The 25,397-nt window shown below is 44.9% G+C and overlaps 1 protein-coding gene across 4 annotated transcripts in view; it reads left to right on the forward strand.

Annotated features, from left to right (window-relative positions):
- Nucleotides 1-25,397, forward strand: part of ZFHX3 (zinc finger homeobox 3) — a 271,903-nt gene that overhangs the window by 240,380 nt on the left and 6,126 nt on the right. For all 4 annotated transcript variants that reach the window (XM_054669518.2, XM_054669517.2, XM_016930153.4 and 1 more), the window contains 4 exons: nucleotides 6,613-6,746; nucleotides 6,874-7,074; nucleotides 18,503-18,605; nucleotides 19,877-25,324. In XM_054669518.2, coding sequence (XP_054525493.1) covers nucleotides 6,613-6,746; nucleotides 6,874-7,074; nucleotides 18,503-18,605; nucleotides 19,877-25,324 — 5,886 coding nt within the window. The remainder of the gene's footprint in view (nucleotides 1-6,612; nucleotides 6,747-6,873; nucleotides 7,075-18,502; nucleotides 18,606-19,876; nucleotides 25,325-25,397) is intronic.

A 25,397-nucleotide genomic window follows, 5' to 3' on the forward strand; every position in this document is an offset into this window, starting at 1 on the left:
CCCCTGCTGAGTGAACATGTGCGTGCATCTGCTTCACACAAATCCCCTTCCCCTCTTCCCCTATTCCTCTTGGAAACATCTCTAAGTGCTTGGTTGGAGGCAGAATGAGACCATGCATGTTTAAAGACCAAGTTGGCAGGAAAGCAGATTCTTTAAAGGAACTGTTGTTCTCTCTATTGGGGGAGGAAGAAAATTTAGCTAGATCTTTGGCCACTTATCAAGTGCAGTAGCTCCACAGGAGATTCGAGTAAGAAAGCCCAGCCTGTCCTCTGGGGAAGGAATTGCAAGCAAATGCCAAGAGTAACTCTACTTTCAATGAAAGTCAGATCACAAAATCCAAAAGCACAGATGACCCTCTGGAAACATTGCATTTCTGCTGTCTAGTGGGAGCATGAGGTATGAGAAGCTGAGAGAGAGGAGCTATGGGAAACACACATTTCACCTTCCATTTAATTATAATTATGAGCTGAAGGACCATTTTCAGATCTGGTGATACATCTGTGTCTTGTGTGTTGGAATAGTTATCCCAACTCAGACATTAAGTATGGAGCTATGTGAATTTCTTTTTTCGCTAGTCAACGGAGATAGAGAAAAGATTGTTGTAAATTTCTGGGGCAGGTGGCAAGCTGGTTTACGGAATGCAAGGCGATGAGAACCTCTGGCTTACGGAAAGTAGCATGAATTAATAATCATTTAATTGGCTCCTCCATTATGTTGCTGGTTTGGGAGATGGAAGTTTAGATGGAGGGGCTGTCAGTGGTACTTTTTAGCTAAGAGTCTGATGGTTGAGAGGTGGGTGTGGTGGCTGCCTTTGGATTCTCCACAAGGTTCAAGTGTCAGGCAGCATCCCAGACCCTCAGTGGGCTCACCTCAGGACACCAAAAAGGAAGAGGATCAGCACTTCGGTGATTACCACCTCCAAGAGTCACTCCACTATGAAGAGATGCAAAAGAAACTTCCCAGTAACGTGGACAGCTTAATGCCTGCCCAGGATCTCCCCAAGGGAGGGAGGCCTCTGGCCAGAGGGAGAATGGTCTGCATCGTAGGATGCAGCCATGCCAACAGCGCACTGGTGTGTTTAGTGATGAGAAGATGAATTTTGCTTAGGAAACACAGAAACTAATTCTACCAGTATGTTGGTTTTCTTGGAGGGCAAGTGGATATCTTGAAAATGAGGGACCTTAAGGTTCCATGTTTTACTTCATTTCCAATTTTTCTTCAGGCTTATCTTTGATGAAGCAGCAACTCCACGCCTTACTTGGCTTCAGAGTTGTACAGAGTTACTAGATGAGAAATGAAGCCTGTGTTGGCATTAAGTCCACTGGGATTGCAAGCACAACTCTTAAGTTTTCTGTGGCCAGAATTTCAGTGATTCGGATGTCGAATTTGTTAGCAAAGATTGGGATCACATGAGAATTTGTTCTAGCAAGAATGGTTTTATCAGATGAAGTTATAAGGGACTGTGAATGTTGAAAGGCTGTGCTTCTACCATCTTTGTCCACTTGACAAGTTTTCTAAGTGATACTGTTCCTTAAAGTAAGTCACTTCCTACATGAAGTTTTGCTAGCCATATTTTCATTATTCTATATGCTTACAATGTAATAAAACCATTTCTTGCAAATTCCAAACAAAACTTTGCATGAATGCTTATCAGCTCTCTTCCCTAATCCCTCTAACTAACATGAGTAGAGGGGTAACTTTTAAAGTAATTATTTTTAGAGGTTTAATACTTCTAAAACAAATATGATAAAATCAAAGGATATCTGGAAGTTGGTGTCTCCATGCATAAATGATTTTCCCCCTAAGGGAGCCATGTATTGACAACTGTGCTTCCCTTTGAAATGAAATTCTTTTGCCTAGAATGCAGAGGAGCCTAAGAGGATAAAATAGACAATCATGAACAGGTTTGTTTCTCTCAGTATTTGTCTTTGTGAGTTTTAGTTGGCCAACTCATCACAGAATGAGGAGAAGTGGTGGCTGTTGGCCCAGAGAGCCGACTTTTGAATTTTCTGAACTCCGTAACAGGGACATGCTAGTCTTTCCTGTGCCTCATCAGCACGCGTTGGGTAGGGCCACCATAACACTAACAAGCAGAGCAAGTGCTTTCTCACTCCCTGGAAAGTCTGTGTGGCATGGAATCCATAGCTCACGTCCTGTTAAGTTTGAGTAGGAGTTTGACCCAGCATTTCGTTGTCACAATATCCCATTTACCTAGCTTTATAGAGTTTGTCATCTATAGCGCATTCAGTCACATGATTCCTTACCACATTTTTATCCCCTTCGAAATCCCAGGAGCCCAACATGTTGCCTATGGAAGATTCACTGAGATTTAACACATATTTTCATATTTTATAACTGCCAAAATGAGAGAACTTGCTTTTACCAGCAAAGTAAAAAATACCATCTGATGTTTTGCACAGTATAGAGCCAATACCAACTTTTTCATGGACAGTTGAACTTAAATGATAACTGTAATATTAAAAATAAAATGACTATGTGAAAAACTTATAAAGTGTTCCATGATGTCATCACCTAAAGGCAATGATCATTTTCTTCTAGTCTTTTTTTCTAATACCTACTTTTTACATAGCTGTAACATGGAATAATACACATTTTATCTTCTTTTCTGATTTGCATTCTCAATGATTTTTCCATATTGCTTCATAGCAATCAGTTTTAATGTCTTCTAATACTCAGTAGAATGGCCATACCATTGTTTACTTATACCATGCCCTATTGTAAGATATCTAGATTGTTTCCAAATCATTTTGTGATTATTGTACAAACCACTAGAGTTACTAACGCTTCAAGTTGTTTGTTTTTTGTGTTGCCGATGTAAACCAAAGGTTCCAGACACCAATTGTCTAAACTATGTCTTGTCTCTGGAGTGCATGTATTTCCATTTCACTTATGTGACATCATCGCAGGCTTAAAGTGACCAGTAATTGATTTTTAAAAGTGTTTTGTATATTGTGACATGTCTTCTAGAGTTTAAGTTTAGAAAAGCCTTCAAAGTGAGAAACCACAGTACTTTCTCTCTTGGTATTCATACAGCTTCATTTACTTATGCCCACGATGTATGCTAGTGACAGAACTGAAGTAGAAATTGATTCTGAGACTCTGGCCCTTTTGAAGCTGCTCAGAGAGAAGAAACTTGAGAGAACCTCTGACTGTGGCCTGTGATAAACCCTCATCCAGCATAGCATGTTGATGGAGAACTTGCACAACTCTTTTTTTTTTTTTTTTGAGACAGTCTCACTCTGTCACCCAGGCTGGGGTGCAGTGGCACAATCATGGCTCACCGCAGCCTCAACCTCCCAGGCTCAGGTGATACTCCCACCTCAGCCTCCTGAGTAGCTAGGACTATAGGCACTTGCCACCACGCCTGGCTAATTTTTGTAATTTTTGTAGAGATGCGGTTTCACCATGTTGCCTAGGCTGGTCTTGAACTCCTGGGCTCAAGCAATCTGCCCACCTCAGCCTTCCAAAGTGCTAGGATTACAGGCGTGAGCCACAGCACCTTGCCAGAACTTGCACAACTGTTTGCCCATCTACAGAAATGGTGTAACGACTTTGGTACGATGTCTTGATAGGGATTGACATTTTAATGTCTGAGGTCAAGCAAGGGAGGGGCATGTGTCAGCCATAGTTAACTCTTAGGAGCCATCCCCACATCACTCAGGCAAACACAATGAGATTGTAACTGGGTGTTTATAGAATCTGTTATAAGGATGGCATTGCTTTATCTTTAGAGAAGGGGCCAGTGAGCTGCAGGTGGCTAATATCCACTTCTAGACAGATTTGATCTAATAAAGATGCAGATTGTCCTAGATAGAAACTAGATGAACCTGAAGTTTGTGCACCAGTGGATGCAGCATTTCATGTTAAAGCAGGGCTGTTGTATCACTGGGAAGAAAGAGAAATGAGTGAGCAATTGGTGATTTTATTTTTTAAAACACTTTATAATGGGTCCTTAGCTCAAACTCACAAAAGAAGCTTTAGAATTCCAGAGCAGTTTGAGTTTGAAAAAAAAAAAAAAGAAGAAGTTCCCCTCTCCATGCAGGGGGAAAGAATAGTGGCTTCTGAAACCAGAATTCTCACCTCTGCAACCTCACCACAATTCATCATGTGTTCAGCATTCAAGGAAGAGGATGGACTCTTTGGTCCTATGAGGAAACTAATGCTGCACTGGGTTACTGTGTTTGCTTTTCAGCTCTGGGAGAGTGAGATGAGTTGGGTGGTCTCAGCCTCGGTGCCCATTCATCCACACTATTGAGCAAGTGCACAATTGACTCATTCCATAGTAGGGGGCAGGCAGATTGAGGGCATTTACAAGGCAGTCACAGTCCTGTAAAACAGGTGTTGTTTTTAGTCAGGCAGAGTAACAAAAGGATGGGGATGCGTGTATGGAATAGAATCTATGTCTTAGTTTGCCTCTACTGGAAAGAGGAGCAGATAGCAGCTTTTTCCTAACTATATATACCCTGAGCCTAACCTAATGCCTACTGATTGGAGTTCACAATAGAGAAGGTAAAGAAATGGCTGTGACAAATAAACATTGGAAGTATTATTTGATGCCCTCACCCACCCCATCTTGATAATGCATTTGAAGAGTTAATATATAGAAGATAACCACTAAGCAAAAATCAAAATGATGGAGAATAAGGAAGTTTCTGGGGGCAAGGGAACTTAAGTTCCTGAAACATTAATTAAGGACTCCAAATGTAGATGTGTTCAGGAGCGGCCCATCACACTGCAAGGTCTCAAACCTGCAACGCGACGTTCCATAGGATCAGGTCTGAGCGGGGCCAGGAGATGGGAAGTAGGCCATGAGGGAACTGGTCTAGAATGTTGCAGCACCTAGTTAATCGGCAGCCATTCCATCACATTAAACATCCAGCCGTCATGTATTACCTTTCAAGTGAAAATGAATAACTCCCATTAAGAGCAAAATGGGTTTGAAGTCGATTCGAGACAGATTAAAATACTGTTATGAATGTGTGTGTTGGGAGGAGGAGGATCTGTGTGTAATATGCTCGTTCTTGTACTTTTTAAATAATAGATGTCCTACAAACTTATGTAGACCAGGTTACCAAGATACTGGGGTTAAAGGTCACAAGATGTGCATTCTGGGAAGAGCATCAACTTCCTGGAATATATTTCCTGCATTTGGCAAATTTCTTTTCAAAATTATATTGTGGCCTTATGATTTTAATGAATAAAATTGATTTTCTAAAATTGTTTATTAAAGTAATGACAGCATCTTGGTGTCCACATCAGAACAAATTTCAAACCCAAGCATAAATGGAAATACATGCCAGATAACTAGACAGGGTAAAACAGAAAGCAGTTTAACAGGGAATAAAAATTGGGCTTTCTAATTCAGTGACCTGAATGCTGAGTCACATTATTTTTTCATGAGGGCAGTGGGTATATATATTTTCTCACTACCACTTTTATTACTTTTTTTTTCTTATTGCTTTAAACAAAATTCTGAAAAATGGAGTCCCATATTCAAAACAAATGAAAGAGCCAACACTCAGATATTGACCAGGTTATGGAACAACCAGATCCAACCATACTGTGTTTAAGCTGGAGGAGCCTTGCTTATCCTGGAGAAACCCTTAGCCTGGCTGTTTTCTTATCAAAGTGTTTGCCTCTACTGGAAGGAGGAGCAGATAGCAGGTTTTTCATCCCTATAAACCCTGAGCCTAACCTAATGCCTACTGATTGGGGTTAAAAATAGAGAAGATAAAGAAATGTTTCCTTTCCATCCTTCAGAGAACTCCTCCCACCAGCACTTCCGTACGTGCTGTCTGCTGCTCAATCCTCATGGGCCGCTCCTCTTTAAATAGCGTTTGGTTTTTTTGGTGGTGTAGGCAAGAGGGGCATGGAGGCATGGTTTGGGCAAGCAGATAGGAAACTTTGCCTATTCCCACCCACTCTGAATAAACTCTTGGGTCTGGAGCACTGGCTAGATTATATCTTGGATTCAGGCCCTGCCTAGTTCCACTCCTCAATTATTTCTTCCCCAAAAGCAAACTGCTGAACCCAAACTTGATTTTTTTCCCCACATATTTGGTGTGCTGATACTCATGTGAACCTTTCTCAAATCACATTTTTCATGTTGCCAATGCTGTGCCATGTTGTGATTCCAAGAGGAGGGACAATAAAGTTGAGAGCACATCTCTTCTTACATTTCTGAAGCAGAGCATGTCTGGTACTGAGGCTGGCAAAGCAATTGGTGAGACTTTCCCACCCACCCTCAGCCCTACTGCCCCCCAAAAGCCAGCAGATTGTATCTAGATTGGGGGAGGTTAGAACAGACTGAATTTAGCTTAATCCAACTCCAGAGCCTTTTATTCCATTTCTTTGCCTTCTTTTCCTAATGTTCAGTTGTTAAAGTAGTGACAGAAATTCATGGGGGAGAAAGAAACACTTGCTTCTTTTCCAACATGCTTGATAAATCAGTCCGGATGTTCATCCTTCTTGAATTTTGGTGTTTTAAGAAAATCCTGTGCTATAAATGAATGTTGATTTTCACCCAACACAAACCCTCTGGGAGCTGGCCTGGTCTGGCTGCTGTATTGCATCTTCTACTTTCTCTTTTAGCATCGTCCAGCCAAGCAGAGAAGGAGCTGACAGATTCTCCTGCAACCTCCAAACGCATCTCCTTCCCAGGTAGCTCAGAGTCTCCCCTCTCTTCGAAGCGACCAAAAACAGCTGAGGAGATCAAACCGGAGCAGGTGAGGCTGGAAGGGACTCTGCTGGTGGGGAGGTGAGGTGTTTTAGACATTGGTAGGGAACAAACTTTTGGGTGGGCGGGCTTGGGGCACACACAGTTGCTCAAAGCAGTGGGTGTGTTCCCCACAGATGTACCAGTGTCCCTACTGCAAGTACAGTAATGCCGACGTCAACCGGCTCCGGGTGCATGCCATGACGCAGCACTCGGTGCAACCCATGCTTCGCTGCCCCCTGTGCCAGGACATGCTCAACAACAAGATCCACCTCCAGCTGCACCTCACCCACCTCCACAGCGTGGCACCTGACTGCGTGGAGAAGCTCATTATGACGGTAAGGCAGCCAGGAGCAGCACCCTGTGGTCTTTCTCCAGGGTCAAAGGTGATGCAGTAACATGGGCAAGATACTGTATTATTGGACGAGAAAGTCAGTGTAGAGTTGGAAACGTCAGAAAACAGTCCTTGTTCTGTGACCTTTGTTGTACTATCCCTGCCTTAGACTTGGCATGACCATAGCCCAAAGTGCTGAACATGTGTTTCTCAACCTCCCTTATCATCCTCTCTCCCCTCAGGGGACAGAGGCATGGATTAGCTAACCATTTATATGAAGAAATCGTTATTCAAATTCTTCAAACCTTTACTGAGCAGGTCATGGACTAGATTGCTCTTACCTTCATTATGTCTCATTTCATCCTCATAACAAACTGTTTTTGTTGTAAAAGGGAGCCAGGCACACTAGCTCACACCTCTAATCCCAGTTCTTTGGGAGGCCATGGTGGGGGGATTGCTTGAGGCCAGGAGTTTGAGACCAGCCTAGGTAACATAATGAGACCCCATCTCTACAAAACATACTTTAAAATTAGCCAGGCATGGTGGTGCATGCACCTGTTGTCCTAGCTACTTGGGAGGCTGAATTGGGAGGATCACTTGAGCCCAGGAGTTTGAGGTTGCAGTGAGCTATGATTAGGCCACTGCGCTGCAGCCTGGGTAACAGAGGGAGACTCTATCTCTTTAAAAAAAGAAAGAAAAAAAATTTTTTTTGACACAGTCCCATCAGCAGATAAGGAAACTGAGGCTCAAAGATGTTAATTAACTTGATGCCATTTGTAAGGAGCAGAGTTGAGATTTGAACCCGCAATTTCCGACTCTAGGGTAGGGAGTTTCTCAGTGGATACTTTGATTTTTAAAGCAAGAAAATGGTGAGCTGGATATTGCTGATTCGTGAATGTGGGTTTTGCATTTGAACATGATATTGCTACAACTGCAGATTTTGAAAGCATGCCCCTAAGTGACCACTATAAACATGGCCTAATTAGTGTAAAGATGTAAATCTAATTGTAATATAAAAACTTTTCAAAATAGTGCCAGTGATGGTGATGTCCTACTTTTGACTATGTTGGTGCTGCTGTGAAAGTCATTTCCTGGCCGGGCGTGGGGGCTCACACTTGTAATCCCAACACTTTGGGAGGCCAAGGCAGGTGGAACACCTGAGGTCAGGAGTTCAAGACCAGCCTGGCCAACATGGCGAAACCCTGTCTCTACTAAAAATACAAAAATTAGCCAGGCATGGTGGCGGGTGCCTGTAATCTCAGCTACTAAGGAGGCTGAGGCAGGAGAATCACTTGAACCCGGGAGGCAGAGGTTGCAGTGAGCTGACATTGCGCTACTGCACTCCAGCCTGGGTGACACAGCGGGACTCCATCTCAAAAGAAAAAAGAAAAAAATGGCTGGGCACGGTGTCTCACACCTGTAATCCCAGCACTTTGGGAGGCCAAGGTCGGCGGATCACGAGGTCAGGAGATCGAGACCATCCTGGCTAACACGGTGAAACCCTGTCTCTACTGAAAAATAAAATACAAAAAATTAGCCGGGCGTGGTGGCAGGCGCCTGTAGTCCCAGCTACGCAGGAGGCTGAGGCAGGATAATGGCGTGAACCCGGGAGGCAGAGCTTGCAGTGAGCAGAGATGCGCCACTGCACTCCAGCCTGGGCGACAGAGCAAGATTCCGTCCCCCCCCCCCAAAAAAAAGCCCTTTCCTGATCATTAGAGGAAAAACCACCAAAGAGAATTATTCTCACCTCTTTCTTAGCATTATTTTAGCAGTGGAGTAATAAGTTAATTTGATTGCCTTTTCACGTGAAGATTCCCAGAGAGGTAGTCTGTTCACAACTGCACGTTATAATGTGCAGGTCACAGACATATCACCTCTAGGCATTTTCTATTCGATTTGGTTCTGCAAACATTAATGAATAACGTTGTAAGTGATGTTTAGTCATGAAGCATATATAATTGATGCATCAAGAGAACTTTAGCAGCCAATGGGAAGCTCAAAGGTGACCTAGCATGAGTTGCCTTTCAGAGATCTTTGAAGTATAAATTAACTTTCTGTGGGTATTTTCAAATCAGCTGGTGAACAGTGTGTAAAGATTCTCTGTAAGTGAAAACCTCCTTCTGTGGACCAGTGGGTTTCTGTGTTACTGGTTTCCTCAGCTTTCTCATCATCCTTGGAAGTAACAGGCCTCATTGTACTTCCCATCTGATGGCCTAGAACCATGGGAGCCTGAAAGAACAGAAAGAGATGTGGGGAGGGAAGCATTGTCAATACTGACCTACATTTTTCTTTTACTCACGTGATTATTTTTGCTATTTTAATATAAATCTAGTCTAGGGACTGTGGGCCTATAGTAATCTACATGACTGGTTTACATTAGTAAAAATTTCATTTATATATCCCTAGGGACTAGAGCATAACTTATATTTCAAATATTCATTGTTTGTCATATTTTCATAATAGCAATAGCAAGGTAAATTTCAAGTGACAAGTGTGGTGGTCATTGTGAATCTTCATTTACCAACGGAGTCTTCAAGGGCAGGATATTACTTCTGTGTTTGCTTGGGTGCCAATCCCTAAGAGATTTCTGGAAGTTACCCATTAACTAGCACCTTTGGAAGCAGTGATTCTTAACCTTTATGGAGACTCTCATGAAAGCTATACAACAGCCATACTGTATTATTCTTTGCATACCAATGTTTGATAACCACTGTTACTGTCCCTCCGTCAAGTATTTTGCAAATATAAAATTGTGTGTACAATGCCAGGGAGCATAAGGATATGTCCATGGGACTGGTCAATACAAACTGTTCTAGAACCCCTGACAATGTAATTATGTAGGAGACACTGCTCCCTAAAGCACTGCTGGTCTTGGTACCTTGTATAGAAACCTCTATGTTCCTCATCTTTCCACAGCAGACCATGGAGATGTTTTCTAGACATTTCTGAGAAGTGTGCAGATTGTGGGAAATGCACTTGTAATAGGAAGTCAACTTGTTAGCAACAAGGGAAAGTCAATGGATTCAGGAATAAAGTTGAAAGTTATGAGAAATGTAATCAATCATATAAGTATTTTACTTTTTACTGAAAGATGTATATGCAAGGATGAGTTTTCTCTTTGCATGGAGTTATGGCATGGCTGGGTTTGTCCAGTCATGGGGATAGTTTGCGTTGAGCCAAACTATGCATTTCTATCTCAGGCCTTTAGTTCAGCAGGAAAAAAAAAAAGAGCAACCAGGGTTAGAGGGAATTTGTGGGCCTACCACAAGGTGAACCTGAGATCGTATTTGAGGACTGGAATACTGATGATCTTGGTCTCTGCTCTGATGAATCAAAGCAGATGCCAGTGTCTTTCCTCTGAAAAATTTGGTGTAAAAATGGAATTTGCAATTGTTTTACAACTAAGTGATTATAATGAACCTATGGTTAAAATCATGCCACGGGAGGGTATTTTACTGTCATTTTATTAGAAGATTGGCCCCGGGAAAGTATTGGTTAGGCTTTCTAACGATATATGTTTGTTCATGGCCAACTAGAGCAGGAAACTGAAAACAGCATGATGAAAAATGCCCCTCTAATCAGGGCTCCATTTTCTAAACCATATCATTAAGGAATGGCCAGTTCTACGGTCATTCATGCTCCAGGAGAAGGAAGTTATGTCTGCTTTGTCCCTGAGTGGCTAGGATGAATGGCAGCAAGAGGAGTGAATCTTCTTTCTTTCCAAATGGGTTGACTGAGTTAGTTGCCGTTGGCTGCAGAATAGGAAAAGCTTGCAAAATCCCCCAAATAGATGATTCCTGGCAGACTTGGGGTGTGTCCGGGGTATTTACAGCTATAAATTCTGGTAAATATTTTTTGCTGTCTGTGTCCAAAGTCTCAGGATTTAGCTTGAGTTCGGTTCAGTCCCACTAAAAGTAAATTCCACCCTGATAAATGGAAACAGATTACTTTCTACACAACGTCTTTCTGTTCAGTTGTAAATGGAGTGCGTTTTGAGGAGGCTTCATTTAATAATACCTTATCAGACAGCTTTCAGAAACCTGCAGTGTCTAATATGTCTGTTGCTATGGTAACAGCTGCTTGCTTATGCTCTGCATCTCATATCTATGTCTTCCATGGGCCCCCTTCTTACTGATGAGGGGGCTTGAGAAATATTCTCCACTAGGAACAATTGCAGTGCTGGCCCTCCACTATGGAGACCACACCCACAGCACTTCATTCTTCTTGGCCTATTGGAAACAGAGCTGCAAAGAGTACCTCTGCACACGTCATATCAAAGAAGGAAATCTATAAAGCTTAAGGGAGATGAGACAAGGGCCCCTCCACAACTGGCTGGGCAGCCCTCCCCCAATGTCAGTTACACATAAGAACTCTCACCTATTTACAAAGAAGCTTGAGATTTCAAATTGGTGAAAGAGATGTAGGAGCTGCTGCTCGGTGCCCTTATTTTCCCATTCTTTCAGGAAAGAAGGGTGGAAGGCATGGGGCCCATGTTTCTGTCCCCTGAATGAGAATAGGAAAGACCACCTACCATGCATTTCAATACTCTTAAATTATTCTAATTGATCACTATCTTTCTAAGTGACAGGACACACCACTGGGATCCTGAAGCACTGATATGGGGAAATTCTCTTTGTTCTTTCATCATTTAACAAAATATGACCTCATAATGGAGATGGGATTGGCTCCTGGGCAGCTTAGGAACACCTTTTGTAGCCCTTTGTCTTGGCTCCCTTTGGTAGTTCTTAATTATTCTGTATTTTTTGTACCTGCACAGTTTCCCTTCCATGCTCCTGGCCCTGTGTTGCCTGCACTTTTCTCTGTATCTCTTTTGAGACCAATAGTTTGTAACCTTGTGATTTTTTTCCGTCAGCGTCTGTGACTCTCTATGCTTCATGTGTGTCTGTGAATCTCTAGGACAGGCTGGTCATCTGGGGCTCTAGGGCAGCCACTGGCCTGGGGGCGGTTGCACCCACCTGGGTACCAGCTCTCTCACTTTGCCTGTATCTTAAGAGGAAGGTAATGAAAATAATCGGCCTTCATTAATTCCAAGCCCTGTGAGATGATAGCCATTTGGAGCCTGTTTGCCAATTAGATGGTCTAAATTAGAAGTGACCTTGGTATACTGCCACTGCTTCCCTCTCTGAGTCTAATGAAGCTTTTCTCTCCAATTCATTCTCCTTCTCAGTTCTCACCTCTCTGCGCACACGTGTGTAACTCTTCATGTGTTTCCTGTTCTCCCATCTACCTTTTCAATCTTTCTCATCCTCAGTTTCAAAAATCTGGTTCTGAGCTACATTTGTTTCCAGCCTACATGAATGTTAACACGGCCCTACAGTATTTTCTTTTGAGCTTGATGTATTTAAAAATTGAATGAACTACCATACAGAAGCAGTTTTAGAAAGGAAACAAGGAGGCCAAGGTGGGAAGATGGCTTGAGTCCAGGAGTTCGAGACCAGCCAGGGCAACATGGCAAGACTGTGTCTCTACCAACAAAACAAAACACACAAAAAATTGCTGAGAGTGGTGGTGTGTACCTGTAGTCCTAGCTACTCAGGAGGCTGAGGCAGAAGAATCACTTAAGCCCAGCAGTTTGAGCCTGTAGCGAGCCATGGTTGTGCCACTGCACTCCAGCCCAGGTGACAAAGTGAGACTATCTCAAAAAAAAAAGAAAGAAAGAAAAGGAAATGGGACAAGGAGAGAAGAAGCTGAGCCTTTTAAAAAGACTCCATGGCCCAGTATTCTCTCTGGCATATGTAGAAGACTGTAAAGTGGGGTGGGGAACCCAACTCTGAAACTCTACTGGCAAGAGGCGCCCTGGTTTGTTGGCTGTAAGTGTGCAGAAACCAGCCAGTGGGCCCCAGTGGCTGTCTAGGTACAGGAAAGGAAGTGAGCAACTGGCCTCTCGCTGGAACAGCTGGCTTTAGATATACCACTAGCTAGACTGCTCAGCCCTAAAAGCAGCTGGCTTTTAACTTCATGCTTAATGTTTTGGGCAGAACCAGTCTCATCCACAAGGATGTAGAGACTGGCTTGGTCTGTGCCAAGGAGGTCTGTGCCTGAGGTCTCTCCTCTTTTTGTCTGAATTTCTTCATTCTGTTGATTTTCAATTAAAAGTAAAGGATTTGAGGCATCCTTGGGAGCCTAGGTATCGGCAAATCTATACTTTCACCTGGAATAGTGGGCTTTTCAGAAAGAAGTCCTAAAGTGAGCAATGCCAAGGCGGTAGGAATAAGGGTCTCAGGGAAACTAGGTTCACCACTTTTGCTAAGAAAATATCTCTGCTGGCCAGGCGTAGTGGCTCACACCTGTAATCCCAGCACTTTGGGAGGCTGATGGGGGCAGATCACTTAAGGTCAGGAGTTCGAGACCAGCCTGGCCAACATGGTGAAACCCCATCTCTATTAAAAGTACAAAAAAAAAAATAGCTGGGCGTGGTGGTGCACATCTGTAATCCCAGCTACTCGGGAGGCTGAGGCAGAAGAATCACTTGAACCCGGGAGGCGGAGGTTGCAGTGAGCTGAGATTGTGCCATTGCACTTCAGCCTGGGCAACAGAGCGAAACTCCATCTGAAAAATAAATAAATAAATAAAATCTCTCTGCTTTCCAGCACACAGAATGTGTCTGGGGCATCGATCTAACCTAGGTGAGCCTGTCTGCAGGTAGCCTCAAGAGATGAATTGGCATGAACGGTCCCATAAGAACTTAGCAAAGGGTGACCTTGGCTGCACAGGGTGTTATATTGGCCCTTCCACATCTGTGACCTGCAGGGATTGGCGTAAGTGGCAGGATGGTGTTCCTTATAACTCCAGATTCTACCAAGAAATTATATATTTCAGCAGCCCCTCCCAAATGTCAGAGTGGGAGACTAGTCCCATATCTCAGACACGGGCTGTATAAGGTGTGCCCTTGAGGCTTTAGGGTCCACTCACCTCATAGAATCTTGAAAAGCATTAGAACATAATCCAAAACAATAATGAACCAAACTAGGAAGAGCTTGGAACTATGTGTTTATGAACCTATATGTTACCTCTCCTAGTAGATCAAGGGCAGTTCACTTGAGTACATGGATTTCCTTCTGGGGAGCTTGTAATTTCCTAAAATTATCTGGAATATTCTTTCTGTGAAAGTATTTTCCTAGGAGTCTGCAACTTGTATTAGATTTCTAAGGCTTTTGTGACCTCTAAAGGGTTATTTATTCTGCATCATAAGCCTTTTGGAGACAGGAACTTTTGTCTGGCTCTCTGCATCTCAGAAGCATGCAGCACATGGATCCTGTACAGTGTTTATTTAGTAAATGGTGGTCAATTGAATGAACTGAGAGTTACTCAAGGCTACTCCTTTTCAACTGTGTTATTTTGGAAGTGCTTAAGCTTGAACATTTTTAGCATCAATGTGGAACGCTTCTGTTTCTATTATATATGAAAATTACTTAAACTGGGAGGTTTTGAGCACTGGAGTAGAACTCTACATTTCTTTTGTTATGCATGAAAACCTGTTTGTTAGGAATATATCAGAGCCACTGTTGGCTTCCAAATTTTCTGCACCCCAGTCAGCTGATGGTTTCTTCCCAAGTTTTCAAGAAATGTACATGTACTCTGGGAGGAAGGTAGTTGAACTGGCTCAGAAGGTTTGGGAGGAAAACGTGGTGTCTAGAAGATCACCATGGAACTGCCTTTTGCATGGCAGAGGCCAACCTTGAGAGACCCAAAATGCTGTAATGGCTGTAATCAGTTGAATTTTCTTAACCAGAAAAACTTTTGTCTTCTCATTACTTCTCAGGTTCATTAGTGAATAGAGTGGGGGATATAATTTAATGTATTAAATGTTTATTGATGTATGGATTATCGGAATAATCAATGTGGATGGTACATTCAATGTAGAAAGTGTAGGTGTTTGGGCTGATTTGTACTGTCACCTGGCCAAACCTTAGAACTTTTTTCGTTTGGCTCTTGAGTCCATGGCTGGAAGTATGGACATTGTAGGATTGCGGCCAGAGAGGGGGAGAAGGAACAGAGAGAAAGCATGTATATTGTTCTGCAGGAAAATTGGTGGTAGGACCAGCTATTTGAGGGCCTCTGAAATTTGGCACACTTGGCATGACCCTGGTTATGCTACAACCAGGTTTTGTCTTCTCATAAACCTACATGTTTCAGTGTTCCTGGCAAAAGGGAAGGTCTTTACCTGTGCTCAGCACAGCTGGGATGGATGGATGGATTGATTGATTGGAGACAGAGTCTCATTCTGTCGCCCAGGCTGGAGTGCAATGGCGCAATCTCAGCTCACTGCAACCTCTGCCTCCCGGGTTCAAGCAATTCTCCTGTCTCAGCCTCCCGAGTAACTGGGACTACAGGCATGAGCCACCACGCCTGGCTAATTTTTGTATTTATAGTAGAGATGGGGTTTCACCATGTTGGCCAGGCTGGTCTTGAACTCCTGACCTCAAATGATCCACCCGCCTCAGCCTCCCAAAGTGCTGGGATTACAGGCGTGAGACACCGCACCCGGCCGACAGCTGGGTTATTACTTTCCCATTTTCAGCTATCCATTAGAGACTATGGCTGGGACAGTCTGAATTCCATGCAGTTTAGTAGCCAGATAGGATTGTAAAACAAAGGGGGTGCCAAGGCAAGTGTTGAAGGAAGTCTGCCTTTGGATATATATATATCACCTCAGTGAGCAGAAGGACTCCTCAATGGGCTCTGTTGGCAGGATTGTTTATGGCTCTTCAAGATAAAGCATGAAAGCTTTGAGTAAAAAGCTTTGGAAGCTGGTAGGAGAGGGAAGAATGGGCAAAGGGAACGTTAGTGTCTGAGAACTGACATGGGGCCCTCCAGTAGCCTGTGTAGCAAGGCAGCTTCCATTCTCAACCTCTGTTCAGACACATGCACAGACAGACGCCACCTGAATTTCCAGATCCTTAGGATTCTCTTTAGGAATCTTCCTCTTTGCCTCCTGGGAATTTCTTGCCCATCAAAATTTCATATACCAACCCCCCCTTTTTTTCAGGGAGAGGTTGGGTACACTATAGATGAGAAAAATGCAGGTGGATAAAAGTAGTTACTTAAACACATACGGGGCAAGACTTACAGGTTTGGAGGCCCAGATTAAGATGCAGAGGAGCATGTGAGGTTGATGATTATATTTCGGGGAGAGTTAATTGATGGAAGGTGAAGGCAGACAAAGAACCGCTGCTTACTGCCTTCTTGAATCCCAATCAGGAATTATGATTAAAGTCGCAGCGAGACAACAGAGGGCTGATGAATTGGTGTCTTTTTTTTTTCTTTTTTGCCGTCATTCACACTTGATTGACTTCAACCTTTCAAGTGCAAAAGTCTCTCTTTTCCATTATTATTCATAGCCATCTGAGTTTTTCTAATTAAAGTGTATGAAAACAATTACTGATCCGTCGTACTGAGTCTGTTAGAGGGGATGTCTGCCTTACTGTAATGTGTATGAAAAGCCCACAGTTTTCTATAATGATGTGCAGCTGAGGTGTTAGATAATTTTATTCTTTTTTACTCTGTAGGGCTTTTTTTTTATTTCTCATGATTCATTTTTCATAATTCCTAAAGATCCCAGGAAAGGACTGATCCTGCAGCTACAACCGAGAAAGGAGGTGGGGGGGAGTCTTTTTTCCTTTCCCTTTCTCCCCCTCTTACCCCCAACCTCGTGCTCCCCCTCAGCTGAGGACTACAAATTAATCGGTGACCTTTCACTTCTCGGATTCCCGCTGGACTCCCCAACCACACTGGTCAGAAATGCCTTCTATTAAAAAGAAAATAGATGGAATGAGTTTGGCAATCTCCACTCCATTCCTAACGATTCATCAACAGCTAGCCTTAACCAGCTGCCGATGAGCTTTGTGTGAGGTGCAGATGTCTGTGGGGGCAAGAATGCTATGTCACACACATTCACCTGCCACACACCTGCTCTTTGTAAACACAGCATTTCTCAGAATGCTTCTCCATGGTGCCTGTTGCTTACTTTTTGCACCCGCTGGCATCTGGGTTGCTGAAATTATTCTAATACCCCTAAGTGTGATGAGGAGTTATCTTATGTTGATGGGGGTGGCTGTCTGGGTTTCCTCTAGTTGTCAAGCTTATTGCTGATGATTCTAGTGGACATCTCAGTAGCTATTTTGAGCAAGGCTGGGATCGTCACACCATTAAAAATTAATAGTAATGTGTTTAAAATATTATTTAATTTTGAACAGAAATCTAAGTATTCCAATCTTTGCAACAGACAGTGAAGATGTCTGTGCAGTACGGTTGTGTTTGATGGAAAAATAATGTCTCCAAGTGGGGCTGGGTGCCACGTAGAAAGGTTAGTGGTGACTGTAGTTTCTGGTCCTGTAACTTCTAGGTCAGTCCATTTCTCCAGCTATCATCAAATGGGAGGCGGTTTCTAATTCATTTGAAATATCAGCGCCACCTAGCCTTCCCACCCCATATCAGGCAAAAGGATATTGCTTCTTTTTGAATGAAGAACCTTTGATCTTTCCATTGGATATCGAGGGCTGCTTATCACATTAACATAAGGCAAATGATAACTTGTTTGGACAGGCTTCTGGCCGTATGGCAGGGAGGCCTAGAGAAATATCTGAGGCTCTGCCCGAAAGTTGCAGCTGTTTGGATCCAGGCGATTTCCAGAACTGCTGTATTGAGAAAAAATGGCCATGGTCAAGGTGGGGCTGCCCTGTTGTAGAATGCTGTGCAGGCCACCCTCTATCGCTGGGACGTTGGTCAGAAGTTCCCTCTGATGTTGTATACCTTGGGCAGAGACTCCAGAAGAAATCGTGGCTTAAGTGAGTCACAAAAAAAGGCTTGTTTGTGCTTGATGTCAGCTTGTAAAGGGTTACAAATGTTGTTTCCTGGAAAATCTGCCAGCATGTCTGCGTGTCCTTAGCCTTCCCTTTGTTCTCTCCTTTTCTTCTTACCCTTTCCTTCACTCTTACTCCCCTCCTCCTCTTGCCTGAATACGTTTTGAAAACAGTACTACAATGCTCCCTGCTTCAAGATTACAGTGTACTTTACTAGGTATGATTTAATTAGGGCCCTTATTATGTTTTCAGCAGCTTAAGGTGGGCCTTTCAACTTATCTACCTAATTGGTTGCACAAGAAGTTTCACAGCCCATGACAAAACATTGTCAGTGATCAAAGTCAAAATTCTGCATAAAGGAAAAATATTAATAATAAGATTATTCTTCAAGTGTGCACTGCTAATTATGTCCAGAATGTAACCGTAGAAACACTTTTGACTGATGTGAGCTTTGTCTAATAAACATGAATCTTCAGTGAGCTATGAAAAGTGAGACACCTCTAGCTTTACACTGGTGAAGGCTAATTTTGCTTATTAAATAATTTTTAAACATTTCCTATTTTGTGTCGCTTTCCTCTCCATTTGACTCTCCTTGCTCTTGCTCCTCAGGTGACCACCCCTGAGATGGTGATGCCAAGCAGCATGTTCCTCCCAGCAGCTGTTCCAGATCGAGATGGGAATTCCAATTTGGAAGAGGCAGGAAAGCAGCCTGGTCAGTATCATTATTCTTGACCCCAAGAAATTGAAACAAGATGGAATGCCAAAATGTTCATGGAGAAACATGATCAGGAGATGAGGGGCACTGTCATCAGCTACTTTATACTCTGCTTCTTGGCATGTATTTGTATATTACTCACATGGTTTAAAGTGAGAGAAAATCAGTATGAGAACCAGTGGAATTCTGGCACAGACACACACATCTTCTTAAACTATACAATTAGGGAGTGAATAACCAGAGACTCAGTCAGTAGGCCCTACCATTCTAAGCCATTAAACACTGTATTTCTGAGGACTTAATTAGTAGGGACTTGTGGGTTGATTTTTAGGTACACTGGATTAGTTGTCTTTCGTTCTGAGTTTTTTGGGATTGGCTTAGGATGAAGCACAGAGATGCTGTTGGAAAGAACATTGTTGTAGACAGTAGTTGGTGCCACATAGTGTTTCCTGGCTAGATGAATGGTTAGACCTCTGTGAGGCTGTCCTACATCTTTCACCTCTAAGGTGGGAAGAGTTCTAAGTTGGGAAGAGTTTGGCCACACTACTGTCCTGCCTCCTCTCTTTCTTGTGAGTTTTCCATATTAGACAATGGACAAATGACCTGATAAAGGGTCTCGGTATTTATGGGTGTGATGATCTCATTGTAGGGAAAAAAATGTATTTTAAATAATTGAACACTTGAATGTTAATTGCTTATTGAATAGAGATGGCAATCAGAAGTCACATTATAACAAGAAATTAAATGCCTAAAAATATGTATCCCCAAATTTCTTATATTACGATGTTCAGCAGTTCTTGTAAATTCCTCACAACTTAGGACAGCATTAATTCACATATTCTACACTTCAGATCTACTGTGCTAAATGCTTATTACATAAAAGATGAACATAAAAGGGAAATCCAGTCTAAGATCAGTAACCTTCAAACCAGTTCTTGAGAAATTGAGGATTCTGAGTCAAGCAATTAAATGCTATTTAAAAGACTGTTAGATCTGTGATATGACATGGGTCTATTATGCATTGAAACTTTTTGTATTTCCTTTTATCCATCTCTGTTCATGTGCACCCTGTTTATAATATGTGCTCTACTGGAGGAACAAAAGAAAGCAGGAGGCGCTCCGCAGAGATTCTGTCATTCAGGTTGGGCACTTCCCTCATCATCAGATTCTGTGTTCATGAGGCCTGACTAGGTAGACCGCTCTGGGTGCCATCCTTGAAAGAAAGCCTTCTTTATCTTTGGGTTTGATTTTTTTTTTTTTTTTAACAGAAACCTCAGAGGATCTGGGAAAGAACATCTTGCCATCCGCAAGCACAGAGCAAAGCGGAGATTTGAAACCATCCCCTGCTGACCCAGGCTCTGTGAGAGAAGACTCAGGCTTCATCTGCTGGAAGAAGGGGTGCAACCAGGTTTTCAAAACTTCTGCTGCCCTTCAGACGCATTTTAATGAAGTGCATGCCAAGAGGCCTCAGCTGCCGGTGTCAGATCGCCATGTGTACAAGTACCGCTGTAATCAGTGTAGCCTGGCCTTCAAGACCATTGAAAAGTTGCAGCTCCATTCTCAGTACCATGTGATCAGAGCTGCCACCATGTGCTGTCTTTGTCAGCGCAGTTTCCGAACTTTCCAGGCTCTGAAGAAGCACCTTGAGACAAGCCACCTGGAGCTGAGTGAGGCTGACATCCAACAGCTTTATGGTGGCCTGCTGGCCAATGGGGACCTCCTGGCAATGGGAGACCCCACTCTGGCTGAGGACCATACCATAATTGTTGAGGAAGACAAGGAGGAAGAGAGTGACTTGGAAGATAAACAGAGCCCAACGGGCAGTGACTCTGGGTCAGTACAAGAAGACTCGGGCTCAGAGCCAAAGAGAGCTCTGCCTTTCAGAAAAGGTCCCAATTTTACTATGGAAAAGTTCCTAGACCCTTCTCGCCCTTACAAGTGTACCGTCTGCAAGGAATCTTTCACTCAAAAGAATATCCTGCTAGTACACTACAATTCTGTCTCCCACCTGCATAAGTTAAAGAGAGCCCTTCAAGAATCAGCAACCGGTCAGCCAGAACCCACCAGCAGCCCAGACAACAAACCTTTTAAGTGTAACACTTGTAATGTGGCCTACAGCCAGAGTTCCACTCTGGAGATCCATATGAGGTCTGTGTTACATCAAACCAAGGCCCGGGCAGCCAAGCTGGAGGCTGCAAGTGGCAGCAGCAATGGGACTGGGAACAGCAGCAGTATTTCCTTGAGCTCCTCCACGCCAAGTCCTGTGAGCACCAGTGGCAGTAACACCTTTACCACCTCCAATCCAAGCAGTGTTGGCATTGCTCCAAGCTCTAACTTACTAAGCCAAGTGCCCACTGAGAGTGTAGGGATGCCACCCCTGGGGAATCCTATTGGTGCCAACATTGCTTCCCCTTCAGAGCCCAAAGAGGCCAATCGGAAGAAACTGGCAGATATGATTGCATCCAGGCAGCAGCAACAACAGCAGCAGCAACAGCAACAACAACAACAACAAGCACAAACGCTGGCCCAGGCCCAGGCTCAAGTTCAAGCTCACCTGCAGCAGGAGCTGCAGCAACAGGCTGCCCTGATCCAGTCTCAGCTGTTTAACCCCACCCTCCTTCCTCACTTCCCCATGACAACTGAGACCCTGCTGCAACTACAGCAGCAGCAGCACCTCCTCTTCCCTTTCTACATCCCCAGTGCTGAGTTCCAGCTTAACCCCGAGGTGAGCTTGCCAGTGACCAGTGGGGCACTGACACTGACTGGGACAGGCCCAGGCCTGCTGGAAGATCTGAAGGCTCAGGTTCAGGTCCCACAGCAGAGCCATCAGCAGATCTTGCCGCAGCAGCAGCAGAACCAACTCTCTATAGCCCAGAGTCACTCTGCCCTCCTTCAGCCAAGCCAGCACCCCGAAAAGAAGAACAAATTGGTCATCAAAGAAAAGGAAAAAGAAAGCCAGAGAGAGAGGGACAGCGCCGAGGGGGGAGAGGGCAACACCGGTCCGAAGGAAACACTGCCAGATGCCTTGAAGGCCAAAGAGAAGAAAGAGTTGGCACCAGGGGGTAGTTCTGAGCCTTCCATGCTCCCTCCACGCATTGCTTCAGATGCCAGAGGGAACGCCACCAAGGCCCTGCTGGAGAACTTTGGCTTTGAGTTGGTCATTCAGTATAATGAGAACAAGCAGAAGGTGCAGAAAAAGAATGGGAAGACTGACCAGGGAGAGAACCTGGAAAAGCTCGAGTGTGACTCCTGCGGCAAGTTATTTTCCAACATCTTGATTTTAAAGAGTCATCAAGAGCACGTTCATCAGAATTACTTTCCTTTCAAACAGCTCGAGAGGTTTGCCAAACAGTACAGAGACCACTACGATAAACTGTACCCACTGAGGCCCCAGACCCCAGAGCCACCACCACCTCCCCCTCCACCCCCTCCACCCCCACTTCCGGCAGCGCCGCCTCAGCCAGCGTCCACACCAGCCATCCCCACATCAGCCCCACCCATCACCTCACCTACAATTGCACCGGCCCAGCCATCAGTGCCACTCACCCAGCTCTCCATGCCGATGGAGCTGCCCATCTTCTCGCCGCTGATGATGCAGACGATGCCGCTGCAGACCTTGCCGGCTCAGCTACCCCCGCAGCTGGGACCTGTGGAGCCTCTGCCTGCGGACCTGGCCCAACTCTACCAGCATCAGCTCAATCCAACCCTGCTCCAGCAGCAGAACAAGAGGCCTCGCACCAGGATCACAGATGATCAGCTCCGAGTCTTGCGGCAATATTTTGACATTAACAACTCCCCCAGTGAAGAGCAAATCAAAGAGATGGCAGACAAGTCCGGGTTGCCCCAGAAAGTGATCAAGCACTGGTTCAGGAACACTCTCTTCAAAGAGAGGCAGCGTAACAAGGACTCCCCTTACAATTTCAGTAATCCTCCTATCACCAGCCTGGAGGAGCTCAAGATTGACTCCCGGCCCCCTTCGCCGGAACCTCCAAAGCAGGAGTACTGGGGAAGCAAGAGGTCTTCAAGAACAAGGTTTACGGACTACCAGCTGAGGGTCTTACAGGACTTCTTCGATGCCAATGCTTACCCAAAGGATGATGAATTTGAGCAACTCTCTAATTTACTGAACCTTCCAACCCGAGTTATAGTGGTGTGGTTTCAGAATGCCCGACAGAAGGCCAGGAAGAATTATGAGAATCAGGGAGAGGGCAAAGATGGAGAGCGGCGTGAGCTTACAAACGATAGATACATTCGAACAAGCAACTTGAACTACCAGTGCAAAAAATGTAGCCTGGTGTTTCAGCGCATCTTTGATCTCATCAAGCACCAGAAGAAGCTGTGTTACAAGGATGAGGATGAGGAGGGGCAGGACGACAGCCAAAATGAGGATTCCATGGATGCCATGGAAATCCTGACGCCTACCAGCTCATCCTGCAGTACCCCGATGCCCTCACAGGCTTACAGCGCCCCAGCACCATCAGCCAATAATACAGCTTCCTCCGCTTTCTTGCAGCTTACAGCGGAGGCTGAGGAACTGGCCACCTTCAATTCAAAAACAGAGGCAGGCGATGAGAAACCAAAGCTGGTGGAAGCTCCCAGTGCACAGCCAAACCAAACCCAAGAAAAGCAAGGACAACCAAAGCCAGAGCTGCAGCAGCAAGAGCAGCCCGAGCAGAAGACCAACACTCCCCAGCAGAAGCTCCCCCAGCTGGTGTCCCTGCCTTCGTTGCCACAGCCTCCTCCACAAGCGCCCCCTCCACAGTGCCCCTTACCCCAGTCGAGCCCCAGTCCTTCCCAGCTCTCCCACCTGCCCCTCAAGCCCCTCCACACATCAACTCCTCAACAGCTTGCAAACCTACCTCCTCAGCTAATCCCCTACCAGTGTGACCAGTGTAAGTTGGCATTTCCGTCATTTGAGCACTGGCAGGAGCATCAGCAGCTCCACTTCCTGAGCGCGCAGAACCAGTTCATCCACCCCCAGTTTTTGGACAGGTCCCTGGATATGCCTTTCATGCTCTTTGATCCCAGTAACCCACTCCTGGCCAGCCAGCTGCTCTCTGGGGCCATACCTCAGATTCCGGCAAGCTCAGCCACTTCTCCTTCAACTCCAACCTCCACAATGAACACTCTCAAGAGGAAGCTGGAGGAAAAGGCCAGTGCAAGCCCTGGCGAAAACGACAGTGGGACAGGAGGAGAAGAGCCTCAGAGAGACAAGCGTTTGAGAACAACCATCACACCGGAACAACTAGAAATTCTCTACCAGAAGTATCTACTGGATTCCAATCCGACTCGAAAGATGTTGGATCACATTGCACACGAGGTGGGCTTGAAGAAACGTGTGGTACAAGTCTGGTTTCAGAACACCCGAGCTCGGGAAAGGAAAGGACAGTTCCGGGCTGTAGGCCCAGCGCAGGCCCACAGGAGATGCCCTTTTTGCAGAGCGCTCTTCAAAGCCAAGACTGCTCTCGAGGCTCATATCCGGTCCCGTCACTGGCATGAAGCCAAGAGAGCTGGCTACAACCTAACTCTGTCTGCGATGCTCTTAGACTGTGATGGGGGACTCCAGATGAAAGGAGATATTTTTGACGGAACTAGCTTTTCCCACCTACCCCCAAGCAGTAGTGATGGTCAGGGTGTCCCCCTCTCACCTGTGAGTAAAACCATGGAATTGTCACCCAGAACTCTTCTAAGCCCTTCCTCCATTAAGGTGGAAGGGATTGAAGACTTTGAAAGCCCCTCCATGTCCTCAGTTAATCTAAACTTTGACCAAACTAAGCTGGACAACGATGACTGTTCCTCTGTCAACACAGCAATCACAGATACCACAACTGGAGACGAGGGCAACGCAGATAACGACAGTGCAACGGGAATAGCAACTGAAACCAAATCCTCTTCTGCACCCAACGAAGGGTTGACCAAAGCGGCCATGATGGCAATGTCTGAGTATGAAGATCGGTTGTCATCTGGTCTGGTCAGCCCGGCCCCGAGCTTTTATAGCAAGGAATATGACAATGAAGGTACAGTGGACTACAGTGAAACCTCAAGCCTTGCAGATCCCTGCTCCCCGAGTCCTGGTGCGAGTGGATCTGCAGGCAAATCTGGTGACAGCGGGGATCGGCCTGGGCAGAAACGTTTTCGCACTCAAATGACCAATCTGCAGCTGAAGGTCCTCAAGTCATGCTTTAATGACTACAGGACACCCACTATGCTAGAATGTGAGGTCCTGGGCAATGACATTGGACTGCCAAAGAGAGTCGTTCAGGTCTGGTTCCAGAATGCCCGGGCAAAAGAAAAGAAGTCCAAGTTAAGCATGGCCAAGCATTTTGGTATAAACCAAACGAGTTATGAGGGACCCAAAACAGAGTGCACTTTGTGTGGCATCAAGTACAGCGCTCGGCTGTCTGTACGTGACCATATCTTTTCCCAACAGCATATCTCCAAAGTTAAAGACACCATTGGAAGCCAGCTGGACAAGGAGAAAGAATACTTTGACCCAGCCACCGTACGTCAGTTGATGGCTCAACAAGAGTTGGACCGGATTAAAAAGGCCAACGAGGTCCTTGGACTGGCAGCTCAGCAGCAAGGGATGTTTGACAACACCCCTCTTCAGGCCCTTAACCTTCCTACAGCATATCCAGCGCTCCAGGGCATTCCTCCTGTGTTGCTCCCGGGCCTCAACAGCCCCTCCTTGCCAGGCTTTACTCCATCCAACACAGGTGGGTTCTGCTCTAGGCGATTGTTTCAGGGCTAAATAGCTGCCCAGTCAGCATTCTGTTATGTGGATACCAC

Source organism: Pan troglodytes, chromosome 18 (assembly GCF_028858775.2).
Source record: "Pan troglodytes isolate AG18354 chromosome 18, NHGRI_mPanTro3-v2.0_pri, whole genome shotgun sequence".
Taxonomy (NCBI): Eukaryota; Metazoa; Chordata; class Mammalia; order Primates; family Hominidae; genus Pan; species Pan troglodytes.